The 25,978-nt window shown below is 52.5% G+C and overlaps 1 protein-coding gene across 2 annotated transcripts in view; it reads left to right on the forward strand.

Moving 5' to 3' along the window:
- Nucleotides 1–383: 383 nt before the first annotated feature.
- ZC3H7B (zinc finger CCCH-type containing 7B) overlaps nucleotides 384–25,978 on the forward strand; it is a 68,148-nt gene continuing 42,553 nt past the window's right edge. For both annotated transcript variants that reach the window (XR_003678075.2, XM_007099914.3), the window contains exons 1-4: nucleotides 384–629; nucleotides 21,329–21,387; nucleotides 24,746–24,779; nucleotides 24,913–25,110. Coding sequence is in view for 1 of the 2 variants with exons in the window: in XM_007099914.3 (XP_007099976.1) it covers nucleotides 21,335–21,387; nucleotides 24,746–24,779; nucleotides 24,913–25,110 (285 nt within the window). In the remaining variant the exon portion in view is untranslated. The remainder of the gene's footprint in view (nucleotides 630–21,328; nucleotides 21,388–24,745; nucleotides 24,780–24,912; nucleotides 25,111–25,978) is intronic.

The raw sequence follows: 25,978 nt of genomic DNA on the forward strand, positions 1-25,978 counted from the left end.
ACAACAACAGTCGAGGGAGGTCCTGATTCCTCTCTGAGCCTTTGGTCCTCATCCTTGAAAAGGGCACAAGGCATCTAGGGTTTTGGGGAGCCTTCATTGAAAGCATCTGGAAACCCCGGGGGCTCTTTACACACATGAGGAAGGGCGGAGGCGCTGAGTTAGAACAGCATCAGCCCAGAAATGCAGAATTGCCGAAAGAAAAGCCCCAAGAGGGAAAGACACTTTCAAAGTAGATAAAGGTGAATTCCAGGCATGAGCTTTCCAAAGGGAAGGGGGACTTCCCCGCCCCCTCCGCCCCCAGGTGCTCAGCCCGCGCCGCCCACCCCCGGCGCCCGGCGAGGGGAGCCGCGCTCTAGGACCCGAGGAGGAAGAACTGCAGGGAGACGGTGCCTCCAGCGGGTGCTGCCGCGAGCGGCCGGCCGAGGGGGCTGGAAATGAAAGTAAAGCTCTCCGGAGCCACATGGACGGAGCTGCCGGGGCGGCGGCGCCGGGAGCAGGATGCTGCCGCCCGTAATTAAATAGCATTTACTCTTATTATTACTAATAATAATAACGTAATCATACCTCTAGTCATAGCATACCATTTATCGGGCTCGGCGCAGGCCCGCGGGGAGCGCAGCCCGGCCGAGGTGAGTGAGTGCTGCGCGCGGCCCGAGCCCCGCGGGGCAGAGGCCGGGGCCCGACCGCGAACCGGCGGCCGGCGCTGGAGGGCTCGGGGCGCCCGGGGCCGCGCCGGGCTGGGAGGAGGTGCGGAAAGCCCTGGCCAGGCCGGAGCTGCGCGGGGACACCCGGAGAGTGCATTTTGCAAAAATAAATAGTCCCCCAACCCCCCTTTCCTTCTTTTGGGGGCTCCCCCTCCCGGCCCCCGTGCCCTGCCCCAAAGTTTCAAAGTTATTGTGCGGCCGGGGGCACCTGCCGCTGGGAGATTTGGATGCCTCTGCAACCCCCCGAGGGGTGTTTTGGAATTTCTTGCGTGGGGGGCTCTCTCCTGGGCGTCCGAAGCTTTAGGGTGCGCGGATGCTTTGCCGGTTCCCGCGATGGGGTTCTAGGCGATTGGCGGGGGCGTCGCTGGCATCGCGCCCCTTCCTTTTGTTTGCGCCTTGGCCCCGCAGCGCCGGGAGTTGGAGGGACCGCAGCCGCCGACGGGCCGCCCCTGCCGGCTGCGGCGGCCACGCGAGCCCGGGGATCCGGGGCCTGCGGCCCGGCCCGGGGGAGAGGGCGGCAGGAAAGGGGGGCGCGGTCTGGGGGGGCATTTCCGGTCGCAGATCAGTCCCTGGGCTCAGGCCTGCGAGGGGTCCGTCGTCCTACCAGGGGCGCACAGGGGCTGCGGGGGACAGCTCCAGCGCCTGGGGGGCGCCCCTGGGAGATGAGTGCACGGGAGCCACCCACCCCGGCCTCGGACCCCCCTCCTGCCCTCCGCGGGCCTCAGGGACTCCTCCCGGTCCGCTCTTTCCTTTCCCCGATTTCCTCTTAAAATCTGTCTGGCTCGGATATTTATAAGGTGCCCGGTTTGGGGGTCTTTCACAGAGACAAAGCAGTATTCCCAGGGGAAAAAAATCAGGATTCACTCTGGTAGACTCTGATGGGTGTGATACACCTACATGGCATTAATGGGTAAGAATAGGGGCTGGAGAAGGGGCCTGGGCCCAGAGTGAGGGACTGGGGTGTCCACATCAGCTTTGTCAGGGATTTCATTTCTCTGGGATTGCTTACTGGGACTTTTGATTCCTGGGTACAAGACTTTGAACTTCAACTTCTTAGCATTTTCCTCAGTGCCTGCAATTCATCCAGTCCCATGAAAACAGCAGAATGCGGATCCTTGGATTTTCACACAAATGTGACAATTATAGTACATTTAGCAACTATTGGACACAAAATTCCAGCAGAATCTTTAATTCTACTACCAAGACTTCCCCCGCTCTCCCCCCACATACTACCATACCCACCTTGGTTGTCTTTCCACATTTTCACTTCCCATGGAAATTGGACTGCAAGCTAGAGATGATGCCCAGCCAATCGCAGTTGGTATAGGTTTGTGGTGTGGGTTTCCTTGAGCTGGGAAGGAGAAACCTGTGTCCAGGAGGGCTGAGATCTGAAGATAGGAGAGAGATATTGTGAGCCCGGAGCTGGGACGAGGTTCCATGGATGCTGTGAATTCTAGGCTGTTGGCTTTTTGTTTAGGATGAACAGTTAAGAATGTGGGTTTTGGTGGATTATTTGGGACTAAGAGCTGGGCTCTTGAGTCTTCGGTATAGGAAAGTTGAGGCATCAGTAGGTTTGGATTTGAAAATCTGAAAATAATAATCCCTTAAATAGCACTTTTTAGTTTATAACAAAAGGGCTTTCACATATGCTGGCTCATCTGTCCTCCATAGCAACCATGTCAGCTCGACATTTTTCAGTCCTCATTTTCCAGATGAGAAACCCGAGGCTTAGAGAGTTGAAGGTTCTCCCTGGAAAGTCACATAACAGAGCTAGGATTCCCACCTGGTTTTCTGCCTCCAATTTTTCACCTTTTCCCAGAGCCCTGGCTACCTTAGCAAGTTACTTTTCAAGCGCTTCTTGTGAGCATAGTGCGATGCTGTGGGGCAGGCTTGGGTTGAGTTTACCACTTAGAGGCTGGCTGGGAAGAGAAAGTTAACTAGTGAACCAATGAGAGAACAAGGAAATGGTCAATACTAGGGTCAATGCGGTGGGAGTGGAGAGAGGAGAGAGCTCTCAGGGTAACCTGGAAAAGTTAGGGAACGCTTCCTTCAGCAAGTGGGTCTTGAGCTTGAAAGAATGGGGATGCTTGGCTGGGGTGGAGAAGAGGTAGGGGATTCTGGGCTCACCACAATTGCTTCCGCTCTGGGAGGTTGACGTACATTCTGTCTAATTCTTACAGTGGCTCCTTGAGGGGTGGGCATTATCTCCATCTCACAGCTGAAGACACTGAGGAACACATGATTTATGTGGCTGACCCAAGATCACCTGGCTGGATTTGAAGCCAGTCCTGTGTGACTGTTAAGTGTGCTACATGGAGTCAGAATTGGACCACCTCCATCCCAAATATGTAGACGAGAACAGAGACCAAGACAGTTTGAACTGGCAGATGTTCCGGGGGTGGGGGCTTAAGCTAAAACGTCAGCAGGCTCCCCAAGGCCAGGGAGTTTTTATGAATCAGCCCTGTGCCCCATGGCCTCGCGGGGCTGGCCAAGTGCAGGTACTCTCAGGAGGTTTCTGGAAGCCTGACTGCAGAAGGCAGAATGGTGGTGGAAGGAAGACTGGGCCCTGAGTGTGGAGATCCGAGTTCAGTTCCTAGTGCCTGCCAGTGCCTGGCTTGACGCCGCGGAGGAGCTTGTGGCTTGGAAAGGAGAAAGATATGGATGATTAACCTGAGCTTCCCAAGGACAGGAACTGGGTCTGATTCACCCTCTGTGTCCCAGGCCCCCGTGGAGGTGCCAGGAGGACGCATTCAGCCATTTTGTTGTCAAATTGAATTACGTCCCAGTGTAGAGGAAGAAGATTTATTTTGCCCTGGGGGGTGGAAGGTCTTCCGAGAAGAAGTGCCATTTAAACATTTGAAAGATGGGTTGAGGGCTTCCCTGGTGGCGCAGCGGTTAAGAATCTGCCTGCCAATGCAGGGGACACGGGTTCAATCCCTGGTTGGGAAGATCCCATGTGCCGTGGAGCAACTAAGCCTGTGCGCCACAACTACTGAGCCTGCGCTCTAGAGACCGCGAGCCACAACTACTGAAGCCCGTGAGCCACAGCTACTGAAGACCACACGCCTGGAGCCTGTGCTCCGCAATAAGAGAAGCCACCTCAATGAGAAGCCCGCGCACCACAACAAAGAGTAGCCCCTCCTCGCCACAACTAGAGAAAGCTCACGTGCAGCAACGAAGACCCAACACAGCCAAAAATAAATAAATAAAATAAAATTTTAAAAAAATTAAAAAAAAAAAGAAAGATGGGTTGAGAAAGGCCAGAGAAAGGGCATTCTAAGGAGAGGCACTGAGCTGGACAAAGGCAGGGTGGTGTGAGGTAGGAACAGGCAGATCATCTGGTACAGCCACGGTGCAGGTGGCAGGTGTGAGTTCAGGTTCAAGTCAGGCTCTGCCACTGTGGTCCCTTGGGTTCTCCAGGCCCAAGTTTTCTTTTCTGAAAATGAGCCCTGAGGTTTGATGATGTTTGGTGGTAACCTCTGGGAGGAGCCCAGTGCCCGGCGATCGGTACAGGAGACTCAGATGAGAGGAACTAGAGGGGTTTAAAAATTTTTAGTAACTTAACAAACACCAATCCAGCAATTAGCTAGTGGCCAGCTGTCATGAGTGGTTTCTCCTAGATGAGCTTATTCAATCTTTATGATAGTCCTATAGGTGGACGCTATAATTGTCCCCATTTTACAGATGAAGAAACTGTGGCACAGAGAGGTTAGGTGACATCGTGTAAGTGACAGAGCTGGAGGGCAAACCCGGGCAGTTTGGCTCCTGAGCTGGCCCAGTGGAGGCCTAGGTAAGGCTGGGAGGGAGGGAGGCAGGAGGCTGACGGGGCTGGTGGTGGTAAAGTGAGACAGCAGAAGGTGGAGGTATCCTCCGAGGAAGTCTGGCTGCAGCCTCAACTGGAGCCTCAGCTGGGGTTGATGAAGTGACTGCTACGTGTCAGCTCCCAGGAGTCTCCACAGAAGCCAGCTCCTTTCATCACATTTAATGGCCCATAGAAAACAGGCTCGTTTTCCTTTCTCTGTCATCACCAGCTATGGGGCTCCTTCCCACCTTATTTATTTCTCCTAGTAAGTCTGTTTCTTTGCAGGCGCCCTGATGGCTTCTGCAGGTGTGTTAGCTCTGTTTCCCCATCAGGCTGTGGAGGCCCAGAGGGAAGGGGCGGCAGCATTTCTGCATCCAGGAGACATCTCTAGTTGACCTCAGTTCCGCAGCAATTCCCGAGCCCCGAATCAGAGGCTGAGACCCAGGCTTGATGGTGACAGTGGCAGCAGCGACGGCAGCCACCATGTCTGGAATGCGGTTGTGTGCCGGCCCTGTGCTTGTGCTTTCTGCGCTTTCTCTTACTGAATGCGCTTAACGACTCTTTGAGGCAGGAACAACTATTAACAGCCCCATTTTGCAGATGGGGAGACTGAGGTTCCAAGATCACACAACTGAGGTAGAGCAGGGGGTCAGAGGGAGCCAGGCCTGCTGGACTCCCAAGTCCGAGGTCTTAGCCGTCCTGCAGGAGAGATGCTGTCAAGCTATTTCAGTCTCCATGGAGCTCTTTTCTTATCTGTCTGGAAACCCTAATGATCTAACATTTGTATCGTGCTTTTGCCCACAGTCTCTCATTAATCCTCATGATAATCTTTCAAGGTGAAAGAGGTCTCTGTTTTTCAGAAGAAACCCGAGGGCCCCCCCCGCCCACCCCAGTTCTTCCTGTCTTGTCCACACCATGACTCAGAGAGGGAACCGGGTGTCAGATTCCCTGACACTGAGAGCCGGGGTCAGCCAGCGAGAATCCATCGAGCACTTCCTTGAGGGCTGCAGGCAAGGTCGAGGCTCTGACCCTTCTGGGCTTTTCAGAGGCTCATCTAAGCTCTTGTTCTCTGGAGCATTCCATGTCATACCCTGTCCCTTTGCAGGCAGAGGAACACAGGGCAGGGAGTCCAAAGTCCTGCCTTTCGTTCAGTCCCAGCATACACTTGCTGCATGAGCTGGGGCACCGTTATCCCGTCAGTCTTGGCCTCAGTCTCCTGTTCTGAGAAATGGCCTTGCTGATTCAGTCCTGTCTGCCTCAGGTTTGCTCTGAAACTTAAATGAAGGAACTTTTTTGTGTGTGTGTGTGGTATGCAGGCCCCCCCACTGCCGTGGCCTCTCCTGCCGCGGAGCACAGGCTCCGGACGTGCAGGCCCAGTGGCCATGGCTCACGGGCCCAGCCACTCTACAGCACGTGGGATCCTCCCGGACCGGGGCATGAACCCGCGTCCCCCGCATCGGCAGGCGGACTCTCAACCACTGCGCCACCAGGGAAGCCCTTAAATGAAGGAACTTTGAAAGCTATAAAGACCACCCGGTGTGAGGGCATGGTTGTGATTGCTATGAACATTTAATAACGTCCAGAGTGTTCCTGAATCTTCTCCACTGCTTACCTTGATCCAGGCCTGGACCACTGCAGTAGCCTCCTAACTAATCGGACACCTTCCCCTCTTGTCATCCATCCTCAACACAGCAGCCAAGCAGATCTTCTCAAGAATGAGACCCTGTCACTCCTCTGCTGAAAACCTTCCAGTGGTTTCCTGGCACACATAGAGCACAGTGCTGGCTCTCCAGCTTGGCCCGTGTGTAGCTCTCTGACCAGCCTCAGCCTGTCCCTTGCCCCTTCCTTCCTGCTTGGCCTGCCCTCACTTCAGTACTGCAGCCTCATTGGCCTTCTGTCTTTTCCTTGAATATTCTAAGCTTGTTCCACCTCAGGGCCATTGTCTTTGCCGTACCCTGTGCCAGGTGTGCCCTTAGCCCCCTCCCGTGTTCCCGTGACTGGCTGCCAATTGTGCCTCTTAAATGCCACCTCCTTGGAAGGGCCTTCGCTAAGCTCCCAGCCCACCCGCCTCTCCATCATTCCCTGCCACTGTTTCCTATTTTAGTTTCTTTGTAACTCTTAACTGTATCATCACTTGTGCATTTAACACTGGCCTTTTTATTTGTCTTTCTATGCATGGACCACAAGCTGCCCAAGGCCAGGGACTTCATTAACCTTGTTCCCCCAGCATCTGGCAGAGCCCGTTGCACACAAAAGTGTCCTGTGGTTATTTGTTGAGTAAATGAATAATAGTAGCAGGGCGGTCCAGAGCAGCCCTTGCCAAAAAAGAGTGGCCTGGAAAGAAACTGCAAAGAAATTGGGGTTGACTGATTGAAAAGTACTTACAGGATAATTTTGAAAGTTGCCAAGTATTCTCTGATGGTGCCCGGTTCAGCAGAAACACAAATTTCTAACCTCCTCTGGGTGTGTGTGTGTGTGTGTGTGTGTGTGTGTGTGTGTGTGTGTGTAGGTGGAGGGGACTGTGTAAATCTACAAAATAGTCTTGGAAGGTGGATATCATTAGCTGCATCTCGTAAAGGACAAAAAAGAGGCTCAGACTGATTCCCTGAAAGCTAGCATGGGACGGGGCTGGGACTGGAACCGGCTCAGGGCCCTACGCAGAGCAGCCCATGAAACTCTTAGTGCCCAGGTGGGGATTTCTCCTCCCGTGAACAGGAGCAGTGACTTCAAATTGCTAAAAAAAAAAAGAATGGTAGCCAGTCACTCTGAGCTCTGGACTCTGGGCAAGCTCTGTTGTTGTTGTTGTTGTTGTTTTACAGTGAGCTTCTGTTACTTTTCTATTATATATATATATAAAAGAGTTACTGTTTAAATGTCTCACTTTAGCAGCCTAGCAGGTGGGTCTTGGAGGTGGAGAAGCAGGAATAGAGCTTGGGCCCCTGGAGAAAGATGTGGGTTTGAACCCTTCTGTGCCATTGGGCCCTCAGGTTGTTGCGAACAAGAAAGACAAGATGAAGAAAGTAAAAGCCTCTTTGGGGGACTTCCCTGGTGGCACTGGGGGACTTCCCTGGTGGCACAAGTGGTTGAGAATCCGCCTGCCAATGCAGTGGACAGGGGTTTGAGCCCTGGTCCGGGAAAATCCCACATGCCACGGAGCAGCTAAGCCCATGCACCACAACTACTGAGCCTGCGCTCTCGAGCCCGTGAGCCACAACTACTGAGCCCGTGTGCCACAACTACTGAAGCCCGCGTGCCTAGAGCCCGTGCCCCACAACAAGAGAAGCCCGCGCACCGCAACGAAGAGTAGCCCCTGCTCGCTGCAACCAGAGAAAACCCGCATGCGGCAACAAAGACCCAACACCGCCAAAAATAAATAACACAAAAAAAAGCCCTTTGGAACCAGAATGCTGTGGGAGGGTGGAGATTAGAGTCAGCTTTGCAGACGACTCTTAGTTTGGCTTATGCTGGAGCCGTGGAGGGGGCCTGGGGGAAGTTTCTTGAACTTTGGTTTCTATTCAAGGTGGCCAGTTAAAAGAAACAAACTGCAGGTTGCTGAGGCCTGCGGGTATCCATTGCGTGTTCATTCCTGGACAGATGTTCCTGGCGGAGACTGGAGGTGCCAGTACCTGCAGCCTGCTTCCCATGTAGCAGTGTGGCCTTGGGCAAGCCTTATTTAAAAAAAAAAAAAAAAAAAAAAAAAAAAAGACTTTATTTTTGCAGGTCTCGCTTTTTGGTGGAAAGTGGGGATAATAGCACCTACTTTTGAGATTACTGTAGGGATAAATTACCTGATTCCTGAGAGCAGGGCTTCTCAAGCACCTCTGTACTGCAGACCTATCAGGCAGCCTGGGGAAGCCCATGCATGCCTTCTCAGAATACTCTTTTTAAACGTATAAAGTAAAATACACAGGATTACAAAGGAAACCAATTCTCTTGAACTACAGCTGGGCTTTTACATCAATGCACTAAAAAATAAGATCTGCAGTGAGTCTCATGTAACTACCGTAATTTTGAAGTTGTGGTGAGCGTGAATGATATTTTGTTGTGTCTGCAGTAGCTGACATTTGTCAGGGAAAAAGCTGTGATTTCTTGTGCTGACACTACTGAGGGTATTGCCTACATTCATAATCCAGGGGAATGATAAACTTATCAGGTAGGAGTTAGTGAAAAAAGTTGCAAATGTTTTCCCAGACCCCTGAGGAAAGGTCACATACCCCTGAATTCTCTCCCTGGGCCCCAGGTTCAAAACCCCTGCCATAGAAGGTGCTTCACGCCCAGCAGGTAACCTCCAGAAATGAGCTGAGACCCCTCCCTGACCTCCTTGGAGCAGAGGGCCCTCGGGCTCAGTGCAGACCCAGAAAGCTGATGAGTGAGGTCAGGGACTGTGAAATTAAAGCCTTCCTGGTCTCTGTGGGTAAGCCATCGAGGGCCTGGTGAGTCAGGAGAAGTACCAGGCGTGGAGATGATGTAACCTCAGGTGGTATTCATGCTGTGCATGGCCCGTCTGCAGGCTGCACTGGGGCAGGTGACTGCTTGGGGTGGGGTGGCGGGGTGCAGTGTGGGTCTAGGCTGAAGGTGGCCTCTGGGGGTGAGGGAGCACTTTTGAGTCAGGAGGTGACACTGCGTGGGCTCCAGAGTCCAACTGCCAGAGTTCAAAGCCCAGCTCCGTCACTTAGTAACTAACCCTGGCAGGTCACTTCACCTCTTTGTGCCTTGGTTTCCTCATCTGTAAAATGAGGATGATAGTAGTACTTTCTTAAGAGGTGTTATGAGGATTAAGTATTATACTTAAAGCTCTTAGAATAATATCTGGTAAGAGAAAGTGCTTAGTAAATGATGACTGAGGGATTTCCCTGGCGGTCCAGTGGTTAGGACTCCATGCCGTCACTGCCCAAGGGCCCGGGTTCCATCCCTGGTTGGGGAACTAAGATCCCGCAGGCCACGCAGTGTGCCAAAAAAAAAAAAAAAGATTACTGAAACCCACATCTTCACTGTTATTCTAGGATTTATGAGACTCCACTTACTCAGAATATGTTTCTCTGTGCTGCTCAGAGATGAATCAGACGCAGCTTCTGGCTTCAAGGAGCTCCTAGATTAGGGAGAGAATGGGCACATGAGCACACACTTGCAGTTAACTAGGATCGCTGCAGTGCTTGTGAGCTTGGGGTGCTGTGCAGAGGTGGGGTTTGGGGAAGGAAGGCTTCCTGGCAGAGGAGCCACCTCAGCTGAGCTTTTTTTAAAAAAATTTATGTTAATCCTCTTATTTATTTATTTTTTGGCTGCATTGGGTCTTCGTTGCTGCGTGGTCTCTCTTGTTGCGGCGAGCGGGGGCTACTCTTTGTTGCGGTGTGCAGGCTTCTCATTGCGGTGGCTTCTCTTGTTGTGGAGCACGGGCTCTAGGCGTGCGGGCTTCAGTATTATGGCTTGTGGGCTCAGTAGTTGTGGCTCGCGGGCTCTAGAGCGCAGGCTCAGTAGCTGTGGTGCACGGGCTTAGTTGCTCCGCAGCATGTGGGATCTTCCCGGACCGGGGCTTGAACCCGTGTCGCCTGCGTTGGCAGGCGGATTCTTAACTACTGCGCCACCAGGGAAGCCCTCAGCTGAGCTTTAAAGAAGCACTGGGCATTCGGGTTGTGCCAGAAAGAGCGGGCAGCTTGAACGGGAAGCTGGATGCTCTGAAGTTGCTGGAGTGTCACATTCCAGGCCTGGCCATGGGTGGGTTCTTTGTAACCTGGATGAGCAGCTTGGCCTTTGTCCTCCTGGTAGTGGGTGTCATGCAAGGTTTTGTTTGTTTTCTAACTTTCTTCACAGGAAGCTGCAAAAATGGTAACAAAGAGTTCCCTTCACCCAGCTTCCCTTGATGGTGGTATACAGCCAATAGCCAATATACATGATCAAAACCAGAAAACTGGCATTGGTACATTAGTGGACTACAGAGCTTATTCACTTTCCACCTTTTCTTAAACCTACATTCATTTGTGCTTGTGCACGCACCTGGGAGGGTTTTGATGTCACACGGAGGAGTGACGTTGACATGTATGTCAGATACCCCTGACCACCAAATGGCAGCAGATTGGAGGGAGCTCGATGGAGGCTGTTGGCCAGAGATGATGAGGGCCTGCTGGTGGAGATGATGGGAGAAGAGTGAAGAAGTGTTTGGGAGGTAAAGGTGGAAGGAATTGGAGGTTGACTGAGAACAGGATGATGGTTGGATCTAGGACTAGAGTTGGGGAATAATGGAGGAGGGGCAGGATTAGGGGAGAAGCTGCTGAGTTAAGTTTGGGATGTGTTGAGTTAGAAGAACAGCCAGCCCAACTGGGATGGGCGCCCGGGAGGACTTTCTGGACACGGAGGCATCCAAGCTGGGTCTTAAAGGATGAGTAGGGGTTGGCTGGGGGGGTGGGGGGGAGGAGGGCATTCCAGGTGGAGGGTTCAGGGTTAGGAAGGGCACAGAGGTCACCAACAGTCTGGATGTTGGATATCTGGGTAGCACTTCCCAGAAGGTAAGAGATGTGAATCTGAAATGTTGGGGAGGGGGTGAGCCTGGTGGGAGGAATAGATTTGTGAGTCACTGACATGACTCATGAGATCATGCAATGCGAGAGCTCATCTGGGGAGAGCATGTCAAGTGAGGAGGGCAGGAGCACCGTCCCTTAAATGGAAGACCTGGGCAGAGGGGGAGGAGGGCCAGCAGACGCAGCCATGAGTCCTAGAAAAGGCCAGTAAAAACCTGCCCCCCACTGGACTCAGCAGCTGGGAGGTCCCTGGGATGGGGAGGGCCCTTGGCAAGCACCCTCGGTGGAGTGGGCATGGGCTTGCTGAGAGTAGGAAGTGAGGATGTGGGAACAGCGTAGACAACCCTTTCACGAAATGTGACCAAGAGGCGGAAGGGATAAATTGGGAGATTGGGACTGACATATACACACTACTGTGTATAAAATCGGTAACGAATAAGAACCTGCTGTAGAGCACAGGGAACTCCACTCAATACTCTGTAAGGGCCTCTATGGGAAAAGAATCTAAAAAAAAAAAGAGTGGATTTTTGTGTATGTACAACTGATTCATTTTGCTATACACCTGAACCTAGCACAACATTGTAAACTATACTCCAATAAATTTTTTTTTTTAATGTGACCAAGAAAGGGAATCAAGGTTGTGCTAGCCAGAAGGGGATTCAGTAGCAGAGGAGGGAATTATTTTGGGGGTGGAGGAGTCTTGAGCGTGATGACACACTCAGGGTCCTGGGACTGGGTCTGATTACTTAATGGGCGACAGTAGTTGTGGTGATGTGTGTGGGCCCTGGGGCCAGGCTGCTAGGGTTTGAATCCCAGCTCTACCTTGTTTCAGCTGTGTGACCTTGGGCAAGTCACTTAACTTCTCTGTGCCTCTGTTTCCTCCTCCACAAAATGAGAATGATAGCAGTCCCTATCTCATAGGATTGTGCAATCCTTAAGGAAGGTATTATGTGTATAGGGATCATGACAGCCCCTGGAACATGGTAGCCACTCAGGAAATGTTATTATTATTACCTGATAGTGAATTTGTGAATTTATCTCGGTCTCAGTTTTTCTCATTTATTTATTCAATACTCATTCATTCTTATCTAGGTAATGCTTGGATTGGATGGGTTGATACTCATTCATCCATTTCTTTTTCATCCAAACCACCATTTCCTGAGCACTTCCTCTGTGTCAAGCATGGGCCAGCCGTTGAGATTTTGGAGGGGCTAGCACAGTCCCTGCCTGGTCTGATGAAGATCTGAGTCTTTAAAATTCTGTCATTTTCAAACCCTTCTCCAAAATGGAAAAAACAATGTGTTTCCTTCATGGTTCTCAGGTCAATGGTTTGGTCTTTTTCTTGGGAAGAACAGTCCATGGACATTGGCAGTCCTGGAGCACTGGGCTTAAAATCAGTCTACTGGTTCCCATTTGGCCCCTGTCCCACTGTTGGCCTGACATCAGTCATCTCATTTTGTATTTTAGATTTCAAGGCTAATACTTGCTCTCTGCAAAAAGTCCAAACCATGCTGATATATATAAAGCAGAAAGGAAAGTGGTCTGTGTGCTGTTGCTTCTTGGCAGATCCCAATTCCCGGAGAGAACCAGTTAAATTGGAGAATATTCTCTCACACAGATGTAATCATACAACCCCAAATGTTCTGAAATCTGCTTTTTTCCTTTCTCAACCATGTACAGAGACATCTCCATGACAGTACATATAGATTCAATAGCTGCATTGTATTCCATAAGGCAAGTGATTGATTAAGCTCATTCTTTACTGGTGAACATTAAGGTTGCTTCTAGTTTTTTCCTCTTAAAAAAAAAAAAAGAATCCCTGGGGACTTCCCTGGTGGTCCAGGGGTTAAGACTCCGTGCTCCCAATGCAGCGGGCCCGGGTTTGATCTCTGGCCAGGGAACTAGATCCACATGCCTGCAACTAAGAGCCTGCATGCCGTAACTAAAAATTCTGCACGCTTAAACTAAAAGATCCCGCACGCTTCAACGAAGATCCCGCACGCAGCAGTGAAGATCCTGAGTGCCGCAGCTAAGACCCAGTGCAGCCAAATAAATAAATAAATATATTTTTTAAATCCCTGTACAAATATAATTTGAGGGCTTGTACAAGGATTTTGGTAGGTTAAATTCTTGGAAGAGAAATTTCTGGGTCAGAGGGAAAGGGCATTTTATCATTTGGAAGGCTTTTGGCTGCAAGTAACAGAATTCCTTCCTCAAAATGGAGTTTATTAAAATCTCAAGTGATAAATGAGGCGGAGCAGTTCAAGGGTCAGTGTATTGAGTCAGTTTATTAAACACCTTTGGGCAGTCTTTCTTCTCTGCCATCTTCTTACTACACTGTGCCATACAGCAGCAGGAAAAGGGATTATTTCTCCTGTCCCATTTTAAGTGTGAAGGAAGTCTTTCCCAGGAGCCCCTTAGCTGATTTCCTCTCCTTCCTATTGGCCAGGGTGATGTCACATGCCCTCGTCCAAGCCAATCCTGGCAAGGAAAAGGACCGCCACGATTGGTTTAGCCCAGTGCAGCTTCACCGGGGTACCTGGGAAAGCAACAGTTTTGGGGCAGTGCCAGGGAGGAGGAAGGGAAGCTGGCTGCTGGGTAGGCAGCTTGCTCATTTTGGTAGACGTTGCTTCACAGACACCATCAGTTCACACACTCAGTGTATTGGCAGTGTTGGAGAGTGCCCATTCCTCCACCTCATCGACCTGGCTCTCTTCTCTCATTAGCCTCATGAGTGAAAAGTGTCGTCTTGTTGTTTTAACATGTGGTTCTGTCATCAGTGAGTTTCTTTCCCTTTTTTTTGGCTGTGCCACGCAGCTTGTGGGATCTTAGTTCCCCAACCAGAGATCGATCCCAGGCCCCTAGCAGTGAAAGCACTGAGTCCTAACTACTGGACTGCCCGGGAATTCCCTGAGGATCGTTTCTTTTTTTTTTTTTTTTTTTTAATAAATTTATGTATTTATTTTTGGCTGCATTCGGTCTTTGTTGCTGTGCACAGGCTTTCTCTAGTTGTGGCGAGCGGGGGCTACTCTTCATTGCAGTGCACGGGCTTCTCATAGTGGTGGCTTCTCTTGTTGCAGAGCACAGGCTCTTGGCACACGGGCTTCAGTAGTTGTGGCACGCGGGCTCTAGAGCGCAGGCTCAGTAGTTGTGGCGCACGGGCTTTGTTGCTCCGCGGCATGTGGGATCTTCCTGGACCAGGGATCGAACCCCTGTCCCCTGCATTGGCAGGCAGATTCTTAACCACTGCGCCACCAGGGATGTCTACCCGAGTAACTTTTCTTAATGAATTATATTTCCTGTGAATTTCCTGTTCATGTTCTTTGCCCATCTTTTAAAGTAATCATAATGATTATAAAATAAAAATAGTTGATATTAAATCTTTATCTTGTGTCAGACGTCTTATTGAACCTTCACATCAACCCTTTACAGTAGATATTACTTTTCCTGTTTTAGAGGCGAGGGAAGTGAGACACCGAGAAGTTAAGCAGCTTGTATGCAGCTAATAGGGAACAGATCTTGGAGCTGAACCCAGGTGTGCACCTAGGTGTGAGGTCAGCTACTATGCTGATACATTGAGGGAATCATTTTCTTTTGGCTCTAATTCACAGCTGTATTTCTGAGAAGAGCCCATTTGAGGCAGATCCATCTTGAAATTCCTAAATTGTAAGAACCTGGACCCAGAGTTGGGGGACTGCCCAGCTTGGCGGTGGGAATCTTTTTTCTTTAAAAAGGAATGAGATTTGTTTGGCTTACGTGCTCCTTGCTCCTCCACCAAGTGCCCTATCTGAGTTGTGCCTGACCCTCACCCTCGAGGAACTCGCCTCCCTCTTTAGCTGAGAACACATGATCTTTTAACCACTGTCTTAGTCTGCTCTGGCTGCTATAACAAAGTATCATAGACTGGGTGTCTTAAACAACAGAAATTTATTGTCTCGCCGTTTTGGAGGGTGGACGACCCAGATCAAGGTGCTGGCGGATTTGGTTTCTAGTGAGAGCTCTCTTGTGCTTGCAGACAGCTGGCTGCCTTCTCACTGTGGCCTCATCTGGCCTTTCCTTGGTGATGCCTGCCTGCGGGGAGAGGGAGGGAAAACTCTTTGGTGTCTCTTCTCATAAAGACACTAATCCTATCAGATCAGGACCCTACCCTTATAACCCCATTTAACCTTAATTACCTCCTTTGAGGCCCTATTTCCAAGCAGTCACATTGGGGGTTAGGGCTTCCAACATAAAGTTTTCGGGGGACACAAACATTCAATCTATCAATTCTGCCCTTGCCCGCCCCCCCCCAAATTCATGTTCTCATCACATGCAAACTGGATTCATCGCGATAGCCCCTGAATCCTTAACTAATTCCAGCATCAAGTCTCACCTTCAGAGTCTCATCTGAATCAGATATGGTTAAGACTGGAGGTGTGATACATCCTGAAGCAAAATTCCTCTCCAGCTGTGAACCTATGAAGCCAGACAAGTTATAAGGTTTCAAAATACAATGGTGGGACAGGCGTGGGATAGACATTTCCATTCCGAAAGGGATTCATCGGAAAGAAGAAAGAGGTCACAGGTTCCAGGCAAGTCCAAAGCCCAATGGGGCAAATTCCATTCGATTTTCAGGATTCAGAAGCATCTTTGGCTTGATGTTCCCCCTTCCCGGCCCACTGGGGCACAGCATCACCCCCACAGCTCTTCCAGCACTTTGCCCCCCAAGGCTCTGGGCCTGTTGAAAAGGAGGTAGTAGCCCCACCCTTTGAAACCAAGGAGGCAGCCCTGATGATCTCTGAATTAATCTTTGGGGTTATATTTCCCTTTCCTTAAAGGATAGAGCGTGTTTGCAGCCACATGGCTCTATGATCCTGTCCTGTAGAATTCCAGAAGTGCTGCAGCCTTCCTTCCTTCCGTCCTCCAGCCTTCTCTGTCCCCTTTAGTTCAAAGTGGAATTATTTCTGCTGGGATAATTCCATCTCTATTTCTGACTTCTGCTGATGGCTGATTGGATCCATACTAATCTCCTTACCAGACGGTTGTTCAGCCACACCCTATGTGTTCTCTTCAGAACACTCCTTCTCATTTTTTGCAATATGGATAAGCTGAGAATGTTCTGATTCTTCAAGTTCTGGTTTCTTTTGTTAAACGATTCTTCAATTCATCTCTCTTCTCTCGTATTTTACCATAAGCGGTAAGGAGGACCCATGCCACAACTTGCATACCTGGCTTAGAAAGCTCCTCTGGGCTTCCCTGGTGGCGCAGTGGTTGAGAGTCCGCCTGCCGATGCGGGGGACACGGGTTCGTGCCCCAGTCCGGGAGGATCCCACGTGCCGCGGAGCGGCTGGGCCCGTGAGCCATGGCTGCTGGGCCTGCGCGTCCGGAGCCTGTGCTCCGCAACGGGAGAGGCCACAGCGGTGGGAGGCCCGCGTACCGCAAAAAAAAAAAAAAAAAAAAAAGAAAGCTCCTCTGCTAAATATTGTTTCATCGCTTGCAAAGTCTACCTTCCACCAAACACTAGAACACTCTTCAGCCAAGTCCTTTGCCACTTTCTCACAAGGATCACCTTTCCTCCAGTTTCCAATAACCTGTCCTTCATTTTCATCTGCGGTCTCACCAGAATTGCCTTAGTGTCCATATTTTTACCAACAGTCCTTTCATGGCAGTCTGGGGGTTTTTCTAGCATGTACCTCAAAACTCCGTCAGCCTCTACTCATCTTCCAGCTCCAAAGCCACTTTTGTATTTTTAGTGTTTGTTATAGCAGCACCCCTCTTCTCGGTACCAAAATCTCTATTTGTGTAGCCAGGCTACCAGAAGAAAATACTGGATCAGAGCCCTACCCTCGTGACCACATTTAACCTGAATTACTTCCTCAGAGGCCCCTTCTCCAAGTACAGTCACACTGGGGGTTAGGGCTTCAACATATTAATTTGGGTGGGGACACAAACATTTAATTCATAAAAACCACCTATAAAAATGTTCTTCCCAGGGCAGGGAAACTGAGGAAAAGGGAGGCATGTGGGGCATTAGGTGACTGGCAGTTTTGCTAATGAGATGAAATCTATTTGCCAGCCCTGGCCTGGGAACTTTACACTCAATAAAAATGAATCTAGAGTGGTCGATATATAGATCCAGGGACAGGAAATTGAGAGAAACATATTTTTGTGTGGGAGCCTTCCCCCCCAGTCACTCCACAGACACATCTGCCTTCTCTGGGACACAAGTGCTCACGGACACCAAGCACAGGCTCAGGTGCCTGGGAAGGTTGCTGAGCGGTTCCGCCTCTACTGTGCCTTTGAGGGGGGAGGGCAGCAGTGTCTTTACCAACCTAAAGTCAGCAGTTGTAGGCCTTGTGAGCCGTCTGAGCCTCACTCTCCCCATCTCTCAAATGTGGGTCCCAGCATGGTCCAGCCCACAGTCAGGATCAGATAAAATGTGGAAGATGACAGTGATTTCATAAACCATCACATGCAGCCTACCAGAAGGCCTGCCCTCCCTGACACCAAGGAGCCAACTCCTACTCAACCTTCAAAACCCAATTCAGACGTTGCCCCTTTTGAGGAGCTTCCACTTTCTTTGTGCCTCATCCCAGCCTGTTTACCACAGGAGCCTGGTTTGGGGTACAGCTGCTGGGATATCTTTGCATGCCTCTAACTAGGTTGTAAGGCCTGAGTAGGGAAGGCACCCTGGCCTTCTCATCTGCATATACTGGGCATATGGCAAATGTTGACTTGAATGTCCAGCACAGGAATTCTGATCTAATAGCCACCATTTATTAAGTGTCTGCGGTATACCAGGCCCTGAAATGAGTGCCTTCTATGTATTAATCCTGTTGGTGGGTGCTAGTTGTAATCTCCAATTTACCCAGCAGGAAACTGCCACTCGGGGGATCTGAACCCCTCTCCGTAGCCCACGTCCATGGCTGCACTGCTCCTTTGGGATTTTGGTGGTCAGAGAAGTGGATTCACGCCCACCGGGTGAGGAGCCTTCTTCATGCTGCCTGGGGCAGAGAATGTTTATTCCCTGGCATGGGCTTCAGACTTATCAGGAATTACCACGGGGATGGTTCCAGGCAGCATTTGTTTCTGTTTGCTCAGACCTCAGGGCCTAGAGGACTGACTCACAGATGCGTCTCTGACCACTGAGGTTTTCTGAGAGGACTTTGGGCTGAACAGGGCCGGGGGTTGGGGGTGAGGGAGCGTAATAGGGCAGGTGTTCCCGCGAGGCATGGGCTGGTGTGGGGAATTGTGTGTGTGTGGGGGGGTTCTATAACTTTATTGGGACAATCACCAGTTCTCTTCCACATTAACTGTAGATTTTTTAAAGTGGTGACAGGTACATAGGTAACCAACTTATAGAGTTTGGTGACTCTTCATTATGTTTTCTGGACAACCACACACGGATACGGTATAGGACATTCCTTATTCCTTTGGCCTAGACAGTTCTGTTGAGCCTGGCGTCAACGCGTCCTTCTGGAGTTCCCGTCTCCTTTGTGGCAGATTTCTGGATTTCTCTGAGTGCCCGAGGGGCGCGCTTCTTGAAACCCACCCCATGGATGCACCTGTGAATGTTGACAGTGTGTTCTCTGGTCACTACCTCGTTGACGGTGGACCAGCCCTTCTTCTCGCCACCCTTCTTTGCGGGAGCCGTCCTGCTGGGCCGGGGTTGGAAAAGATGGTGTGGGGAACTGGACCAGCAAAGGTGAAGAGAGGCTCTAGGCTGGGTAGGACAGAGTCTGATTTGTGGTTTGAAAGACCCCTGTGATGACCTTGAGGAGACGGGGGCAGTGAGGAGGCTGGTCCTTGTCTGGGGCAGGTGGTGTGGAGGGTGGGTGTGGCAGCTGTGGCCACACCCTGTGCCACCGGCCGTCGGGCCTGTGGCACCTTCCCCCATCCCACAGCTCCCCTGCCAGTGCCGGGCCTCCCTGTGTGGTGATGGGTGCACCCTTGTCTTCCCCACCTGAAGACCCTGTCTTCCAGGGCAAGGATTGGGCCTGACCCCAGGCCCCCAGGAAATAGGGTGAGTGAGTGTGTGAAGATCGTGTTGACGGGACCAGGAGCGGCTCCCTGGAGGAGCCAGGCTTTGAAGGATGGATGGAATTTCGTTCACAGGATGGAGAGGGGCACGGCTGCGCAGGTGGAAGGAACTGCAGAGGCGCAGGCTGGGAGACAGGAACCCCCAGCAGCCTGTTCGGCTGGAAGCCTGCGTGGGCCGTGGGTGTGAGGATGGTGAGAGCTTGTGTCACAGACAGGGACAGAGGACAGAGAGCGCAACCAAGAGACCTGCTCGGCGAGGCACAGGCGGCCCGGGGCTACCGCAGCCCGCCTCCTGTGGGAGAACAGGATGCTTGTGTCCATCCCAGGAGAAACCTGCAGAGGTTCTGGCAGGAGGGAGGAGCGGTGCTGGAGGACACACACTTCCGCGGTTGTTGGACTGTTGCTCTGAGCCAGGCGCTCTGCACGAGTCTAACCCCTCACGACAGCCAATGCCGTGGGAGTGCCATCGGCCCCACTTTCCCCATCAGGAAAATGACTGAGGTCCAAAGTCACATTGTGTGCACATGCTGGCCTTCACACCCAGGTCTGAATCCAGAGCCCTGGCCCAAGGCCCTGGCAGGGTGAGCAGGCATGTAGTGAGCACTTGCCGGTGGCCCTGGCCCTGCCTGGCGTGGGGAGCTGCCGTGTGCGACAGGGTTCTGGGACCCTGGAGACGCAGTGTGGCTCTACCCCTCCTGGGAAGGACAAGCGGAGGGAGGGAGGTTCCGGTGGCCCGAGCTCTTTGCTCTCATACTCTCGTCTCCTTGGAGCCTCACAGACACCCTGCCGGCCCGGGGCCACACGGCGTCTCACAGCTCAGAGTGTGGGGCAGGATGTGGCCCTTGACAAGCTGGGTTCCAGCCCTGTTTGCCCGCTCACTGGTCGAGTGACCTTGGGAAAGAGACTTCACTTCTTCATGCCCCACTTTCCTCATCTGTAAAATGGGCTTAGTGACCCCTGCCTGCTAACCTTTTGTGAGGACAACGTGGTAGAACCCAGGTGGAAATAAAGAACAAGGAAGTAGAGAATTTTTAGAAGGTGTCAATTTGATACACTTGCTGCCTCTCCAAAGTAGCTGGGTGTTTTTTACACCTTTTTTACACCTCTTTGCCAGTGAGGCAGTGAGGATCCACTCCCTGTGTCCGCATACCAGCCCTCTGTGAATGCTGTGCGGGGGCGGGGGCCGAGGTCCAAAGCGGGAGGCCCGTCCCCCGGTCCCGGGCTGGGCAGTCCCACCTCCCGGCCTTTGCCCATATCCTCTTGCAGTCACAGTTTGATGGGGCAGAGCATGGAAAGGGCCCATGAATGGCTGGGACAGAAAGTGCTGGCCAGCTGGGCCGTGGGCACCCCAGCCTCAGATTCTGACCCGGGGAAGGCCCAGCCCCCTCCTGCCTGTCATTGCGTGGGACCAGCTGACCTCCATGGTTGCAGGGAGGGGGAGCCAGGCGGGCTGTCTGGACCTGGCCATGAGCTCCCAGCTCCCGGGGGCTCACCCTGGAGGTACCAGACCCCTAGCTGCTCTGTCTGAGCCTCCTTTCTCCTTAAGCACCCCCGCCTTCAGTTTTCACTCCCTTCATCTCCGGAGCACATCCCTGCACGAGTTCAGTGCCTTTCACTTGCTGTGCAACTTCGGGCCGTCCCTCAGCCTCGCTGAGCCTCGGTCTCCCTCATCCGTAACGTGGGGAATTCCCTCCACCTCGCCGAGATGGTGCAGGTACCGGGCCACCCCGGCCTGGTGCAGTGGGGGCCAGCCAGGTCATGAAGGGGGCTCCCTGAGCTTTGGTTTCCTCCTTGGTAAAATGGGGACAAAATGACACCCGCCTCATGGCAGATGCAGTGAGACCCTCATACAGAGCGCCTGGCCCACGTGTGGTGCTACGTTGTAGCTGTGATCATCGGCATTGCTTTTCTGTGTCTCTTCTCCACAAACTGTGCTTAGTGGTAAAACAAGGTTTCTCCCTTGAACCTGAGGGTATCCTGTGCAGTATTGCAGCCCCAGCCACGCACGGGAAAGGGCAGGTGACCTCCAAGCAGCCCGGGCCCATCCAAGTCACTGTGTAAAACTCAGGGTCCAGTGGGACGTGGGTGTGGAGGGCAGAGCTGTGTACCTGGTTCAGACACTTTGTGTAGAACTCGAGACAGGTCACCGCCCTCGGGGACGCTCCCGCCACCCGCCCCGGCACCTGTGAGGTGGGGTGAGCACGGGAGTGAGGGAGCACACGCTGGGGACTTGGGGGTTGGGCGGTGACGGGCCCCCGCTGACTGCCTGATGGACTGTGTTCTCTCCCCAGAGACTGATGGAGAGGCAGAGACGGAAAGCGGACATCGAGAAGGGGCTGCAGTTCATTCAGTGAGTGTGTGGTGGGCCCGGCTGGGCAGGGTCCTCTGAGGCATCCCCGGAGCACGCGCTCTCCAGCTCTCCCTTTTCTTGCTCGCTGAGCCTTTGCTGCTCAGGCTGCCCGTGTGTTGGGGAGTGAGGAGGTGGGACAGGCTGGGAAGGGGCTGGCGTGGCAGGGGCCAGAGTTTCCCCTAACCCTGAGCCATGAACCCGCCCCACACACACGCGCTTCCTGACCCTGGTTACCCTTTGGTCTCATCTGGCATATCATTTTACCCTCCCCCTCCATGCCTGCTCCTACGCTCCCTGTTAATTCTCTTGCTTGTCTGTGCACTTCTTATAATAAATCCCTAGTTCTTGCTTACTGAGCATGTCTTTCTGGCTCCGTGCTGGGCCCTTCACATCCATCATCTCTCTGATCTTCACAGCAGCCCAGTAAAGCAGGTGGTCTTGTCTCCATTTTGCAGATGAGAAAACTGAGGCTCAGAGAGGTTAAGAAACCTGTTTACAGTCACACAGCTATTAAGTGACGGAATTCTAACCTGGGTCTCGCTGACTCCAAGCCTGGTCAGGCTGACTCTTTGCGTTATTTGCCCCCTGTACCCACATGCCATGTTTGTTTTTTCATCTTTTTCTTTACACGTAAAATATTTTTACTAACCCTTTTCTTTTATCTCTCTGAAATGGACCCTCAGAGGTGTGTTTATCATGATGCTAATGAAGCATAAGCTCCTGGCCCCTCGCTTGCACGGGTCCTTTCTGAAGCCCTGAAAGGCTCCCTAAGCAATTCCTTGTTTTTAATTTTGTGTTCTTTTTCTTAAATACGACTCCCCACAGAACTGGGGTTTGCATCTACACACCCTCATATACTCCCCAATTTTGTTCTCTCACAGAGACCTGCAAAACGCGACCTGCCTTTTCACAAGCTGGGTCCCTTTTCTCATACACACACACAAACACACACACACACACACACACACACACACACACACACGATCTGTTCCTGTTTATATTCACACACCACGCTCTCCTTCCTCTACTTGCAACACAGCCACTTTTCCTGGCTCTGGCCCTGGGTCCCTTTTCTCACACACACACACAAACACACACACACACACACACACACACACACGATCTGTTCCTGTTTATATTCACACACCACGCTCTCCTTCCTCTACTTGCAACACAGCCACTTTTCCTGGCTCTGGCCCACTCAGAGCTGCCCTTCACTGGGGGTTCTTCTTCCGTGTGGGGGAGGGCTTTGATTTTGGGAAAGTGCCTGAGTTTTATTCAGAGGCCAGTCTGGTGAACAAGGCAAGCCTTGGGAATTCTGTCTTTTTTTTTAATTTTTACTTTACATTGGAGTATAGTTGATTAACAATGTTGTGTTAGTTTCAGATGTACAGCAAAGTGATTCAGTTATACATATACAAGTATCTATTCATTTTCAACTTCCTTTCCCATTTAGGTTATTACAGAGCAGAGTTCCCTGTCCTTTACAGTAGGTCCTTGTTGGTTCTCTATTTTAAGAATTCTGGGTTTTTTAAAAATAAATTTATTTATTTTTATTTATTTGTTTTTGGCTGCATTGGGTCTTTGTTGCTGCACGTGGACTTTCTCTAGTTGCGGTGAGCGGGGGCTGCTCTTTGTTGCGGAGCACGGGCTCGAGGCATGCAGGCTTGAGTAGTTGTGGCACGTGGGCTCAGTAGTTGTGGCTCACGGGCTCTAGAGCACAGGCTCAGTAGTTGTGGCGCACGGGCTTAGTTGCTCCGCGGCCTGTGGGATTTTCCCAGACCAGGGATCGAACCTGTGTCCCCTGCATTGGCAGGCAGATTCTTAACCACTGCGCCACCAGGGAAGTCCCAAGAATTCTGTTTTGAAGTCACTGATTTTGGTGGAGCTGGAACTCTGAGCCCCAGACCTAGATCCACATCCTGGTGTCCCTGCTTCCTGGTGGTCTCAGTGCCTGCGAAATGGAGATGATGCCACTTCCCTCCCAGGGTCGTTGTGCTTGGGATAAATGTTAGCCTTGTGTCCTCCTTCCCCTTCCCAAAGGGGAGCTCTGAGAAGGTTTAGCAACAGGCTTCTTGGGGACCCATATGTTGGTCTCCTGAGGGACTGCTTTGCAGCATACATAGTAGGACCTGCTCCTTTAAAAATGACTGTTTCCTCACGTACCGACTTCGTGTGCTTGGCAAACGTTTATTAGGCACCTCTGGGCACAGAGCACCATAGGAGCCATAAAGTGGTCTGGACAGGTGGATGGATGGCTTGTGTAGATCCTTAAACACCAGGATGAGGCGACCTTGAGGACAGGGTATTGATCTATTGAAGACAAAGCTGATGCTGGAAGAGGAGAGGCTGGAGGTGGGAGACCAGTCAGGAGGAGAGTGGTGGGGCCAGTGCTGGGGCAGGAGGGACGGGCCCTGGTCTCTGACGGTGGGAGGCAAGTGAGAGGGCGGGTGACCGGCCCCGCTGTCATAATCAGGAACACCTCCTCCCACACACACAGGGGAGGCATCTCTGGCATCTCCTCTCACCACTTGTCACTTACTGGCTTAGGCTGCTCTTTTTCGCCCGTGTTCGTGGTGGCTCCAGGCAACAGAAAGAGCCCCAGCCCTGCCCTCTGGCCCTGGCTCTGATCTGCTCTGTGACCTTGAGCAAGTCACTGCCCCTCTCTGAATGTCTGTTTTCCCCTCTGTGACGTGAGAGACCAGAAGACAAACCCCAGCTCCCTTCCAGCCCTGCCATTTAGCCTCAGAGATGTGCCTCAAGGCTCCTGGGCTGACGCTTTCTTCTGTACTGAGCTGGCATTTTTTTGGCCATGGGCAGGAGAGGGTGCGTAAGACCCCATCTACTTTTCTGAGTCTGGCATGAGGGGTTCGGTTCTGAGTGCCGGGCCTTGGCTGGGGTTGTGTGGGTTTTGCGGGCAGGGACAGAAGTGCAGAGGCTCTCCCAAACTAAGGGGCCCTGAGGTGGACTTTGGGTGCCACCCAAGGGCCTGCAGTTGCAGGTTTGGTCTGGGGGGACATGGTCGTTCCCAAGGGCTGGTTTCTTAGGCAGAGGACAGCCGGCTGGAGCTGGAGCTCTTTCTCAGCATCTGCACCTGGGAAAGCCTGGCTGCCAGGCCCTGAGGCAAACACAAGATCTTCATCCAATCTTCCATCGGAAACAGAGGGCCAGCATGGTGTTGATTTAAGGAGAAAAACCTGCTATCCCCTGACCCCAGTCCACAAGGTGATGTGTGAGGTCGGAGCTGGGGAGCCGGCTCTAGGCGCAGTCTCTAATCTGAGGCTCCGGCTCCTGGGCCTCCGGGAGGCTGGGAACTCCGGGCCCACCTAGACCTTGCGTCCTTCTTCTTTTCCTATAGGTCGACCCTACCCCTGAAGCAAGAAGAATATGAGGTGAGCGTCAGGGGCTGGGCTGGGGGAAGGTGAAGGGCGGAGTGTCCATGGTGGGGGGGCGTGGGGCCCGGGTGCCAGGGCTGGGGCTGGGTGGCAAAGGCCCCCTGAGCCCCGCTGCACCCCGCCCCGGCAGGCCTTTCTGCTCAAGCTGGTGCAGAACCTGTTCGCTGAGGGCAATGACTTGTTCCGGGAGAAGGACTACAGGCAGGCGCTGGTGCAGTACATGGAGGGGCTGAACGTAGCCGACTACGCCGCCTCTGACCAGGTGGCCCTGCCCCGGGAGCTGCTGTGCAAGCTGCACATCAACAGGGCCGCCTGCTACTTCACCATGGTGAGCTCCTCTCCTGCAGCCGCTGCCCTGACAGCCCCAGCGGCTGGGCCCCCACCCCCGTGAGCCTTTGCAGCTCCACCGTCCGCTCCCGTGGCCCTCGACCCCAGCGCACAACAGACACACCTGGAGAGCTTTTAGAGGGCTAATGCGTAGTAAAAAAAAAGGTTTAAATGGTATTGGTGCCCAGGCCCTCGCCCAGATGAGCTAAGTTAGACTCCCGGGCTGGCCTGGGCCCTGGCAGGCGTCTGTGGGCCCTCAGGGCTGAGGGCTGCTGCCCTCTTCGTGTCCACCGCCTCTTTCTGCAAACCTCTGAGTGTTCCTGCTCCTCCCCCGGGGCTCCTGCCCTCCTCACACCCTCACCCTTAACTCCTTTCTCCAGACTTCCAGCTTCCTCGTCCTTCCCTCCTCCCTGCGTCTCCAGCCGCCTCCTCTTCCCTGTCCTCGCTCACTGACTCAGTCATTCCCCCGACCCCGTGGGAGCCCTGCCGCGCGGGCTCTGCAGAGGATCCAGACCGTTCTGGATAAACGGGCCTACCCGACGCCCGTTCCCACCGTTCTGCGCGCTGAGCTGCCTTCCGGATTTCACTTCCTCTAGAAGCGCCTTTATTCCTCTCAGTCCGTGGTCTTCTGAGTGACTGGGCTCATCACTGTACAGTTTAAAGGCCTTTCCCCTCCATGTCCTGCCAGTGCCCCACAGCAGCCCCTTCGGCTGGACACACGGATGCCCTCGACTGAGCCTGAAGGCCAGAGCTGTTTCCCGGAGCTCTCCAGCCCCTCCCTGACATCCTCCTCCTCTGCAGGGAAGGGAGGCTGGTCCTCAGTCCAGGTGGGGGCAGGAGGCTGGGGGAGGGAGGGTAACAGGCTGACC

Source organism: Physeter macrocephalus, unplaced genomic scaffold (genome assembly GCF_002837175.3).
Source record: "Physeter macrocephalus isolate SW-GA unplaced genomic scaffold, ASM283717v5 random_19, whole genome shotgun sequence".
Taxonomy (NCBI): Eukaryota; Metazoa; Chordata; class Mammalia; order Artiodactyla; family Physeteridae; genus Physeter; species Physeter macrocephalus.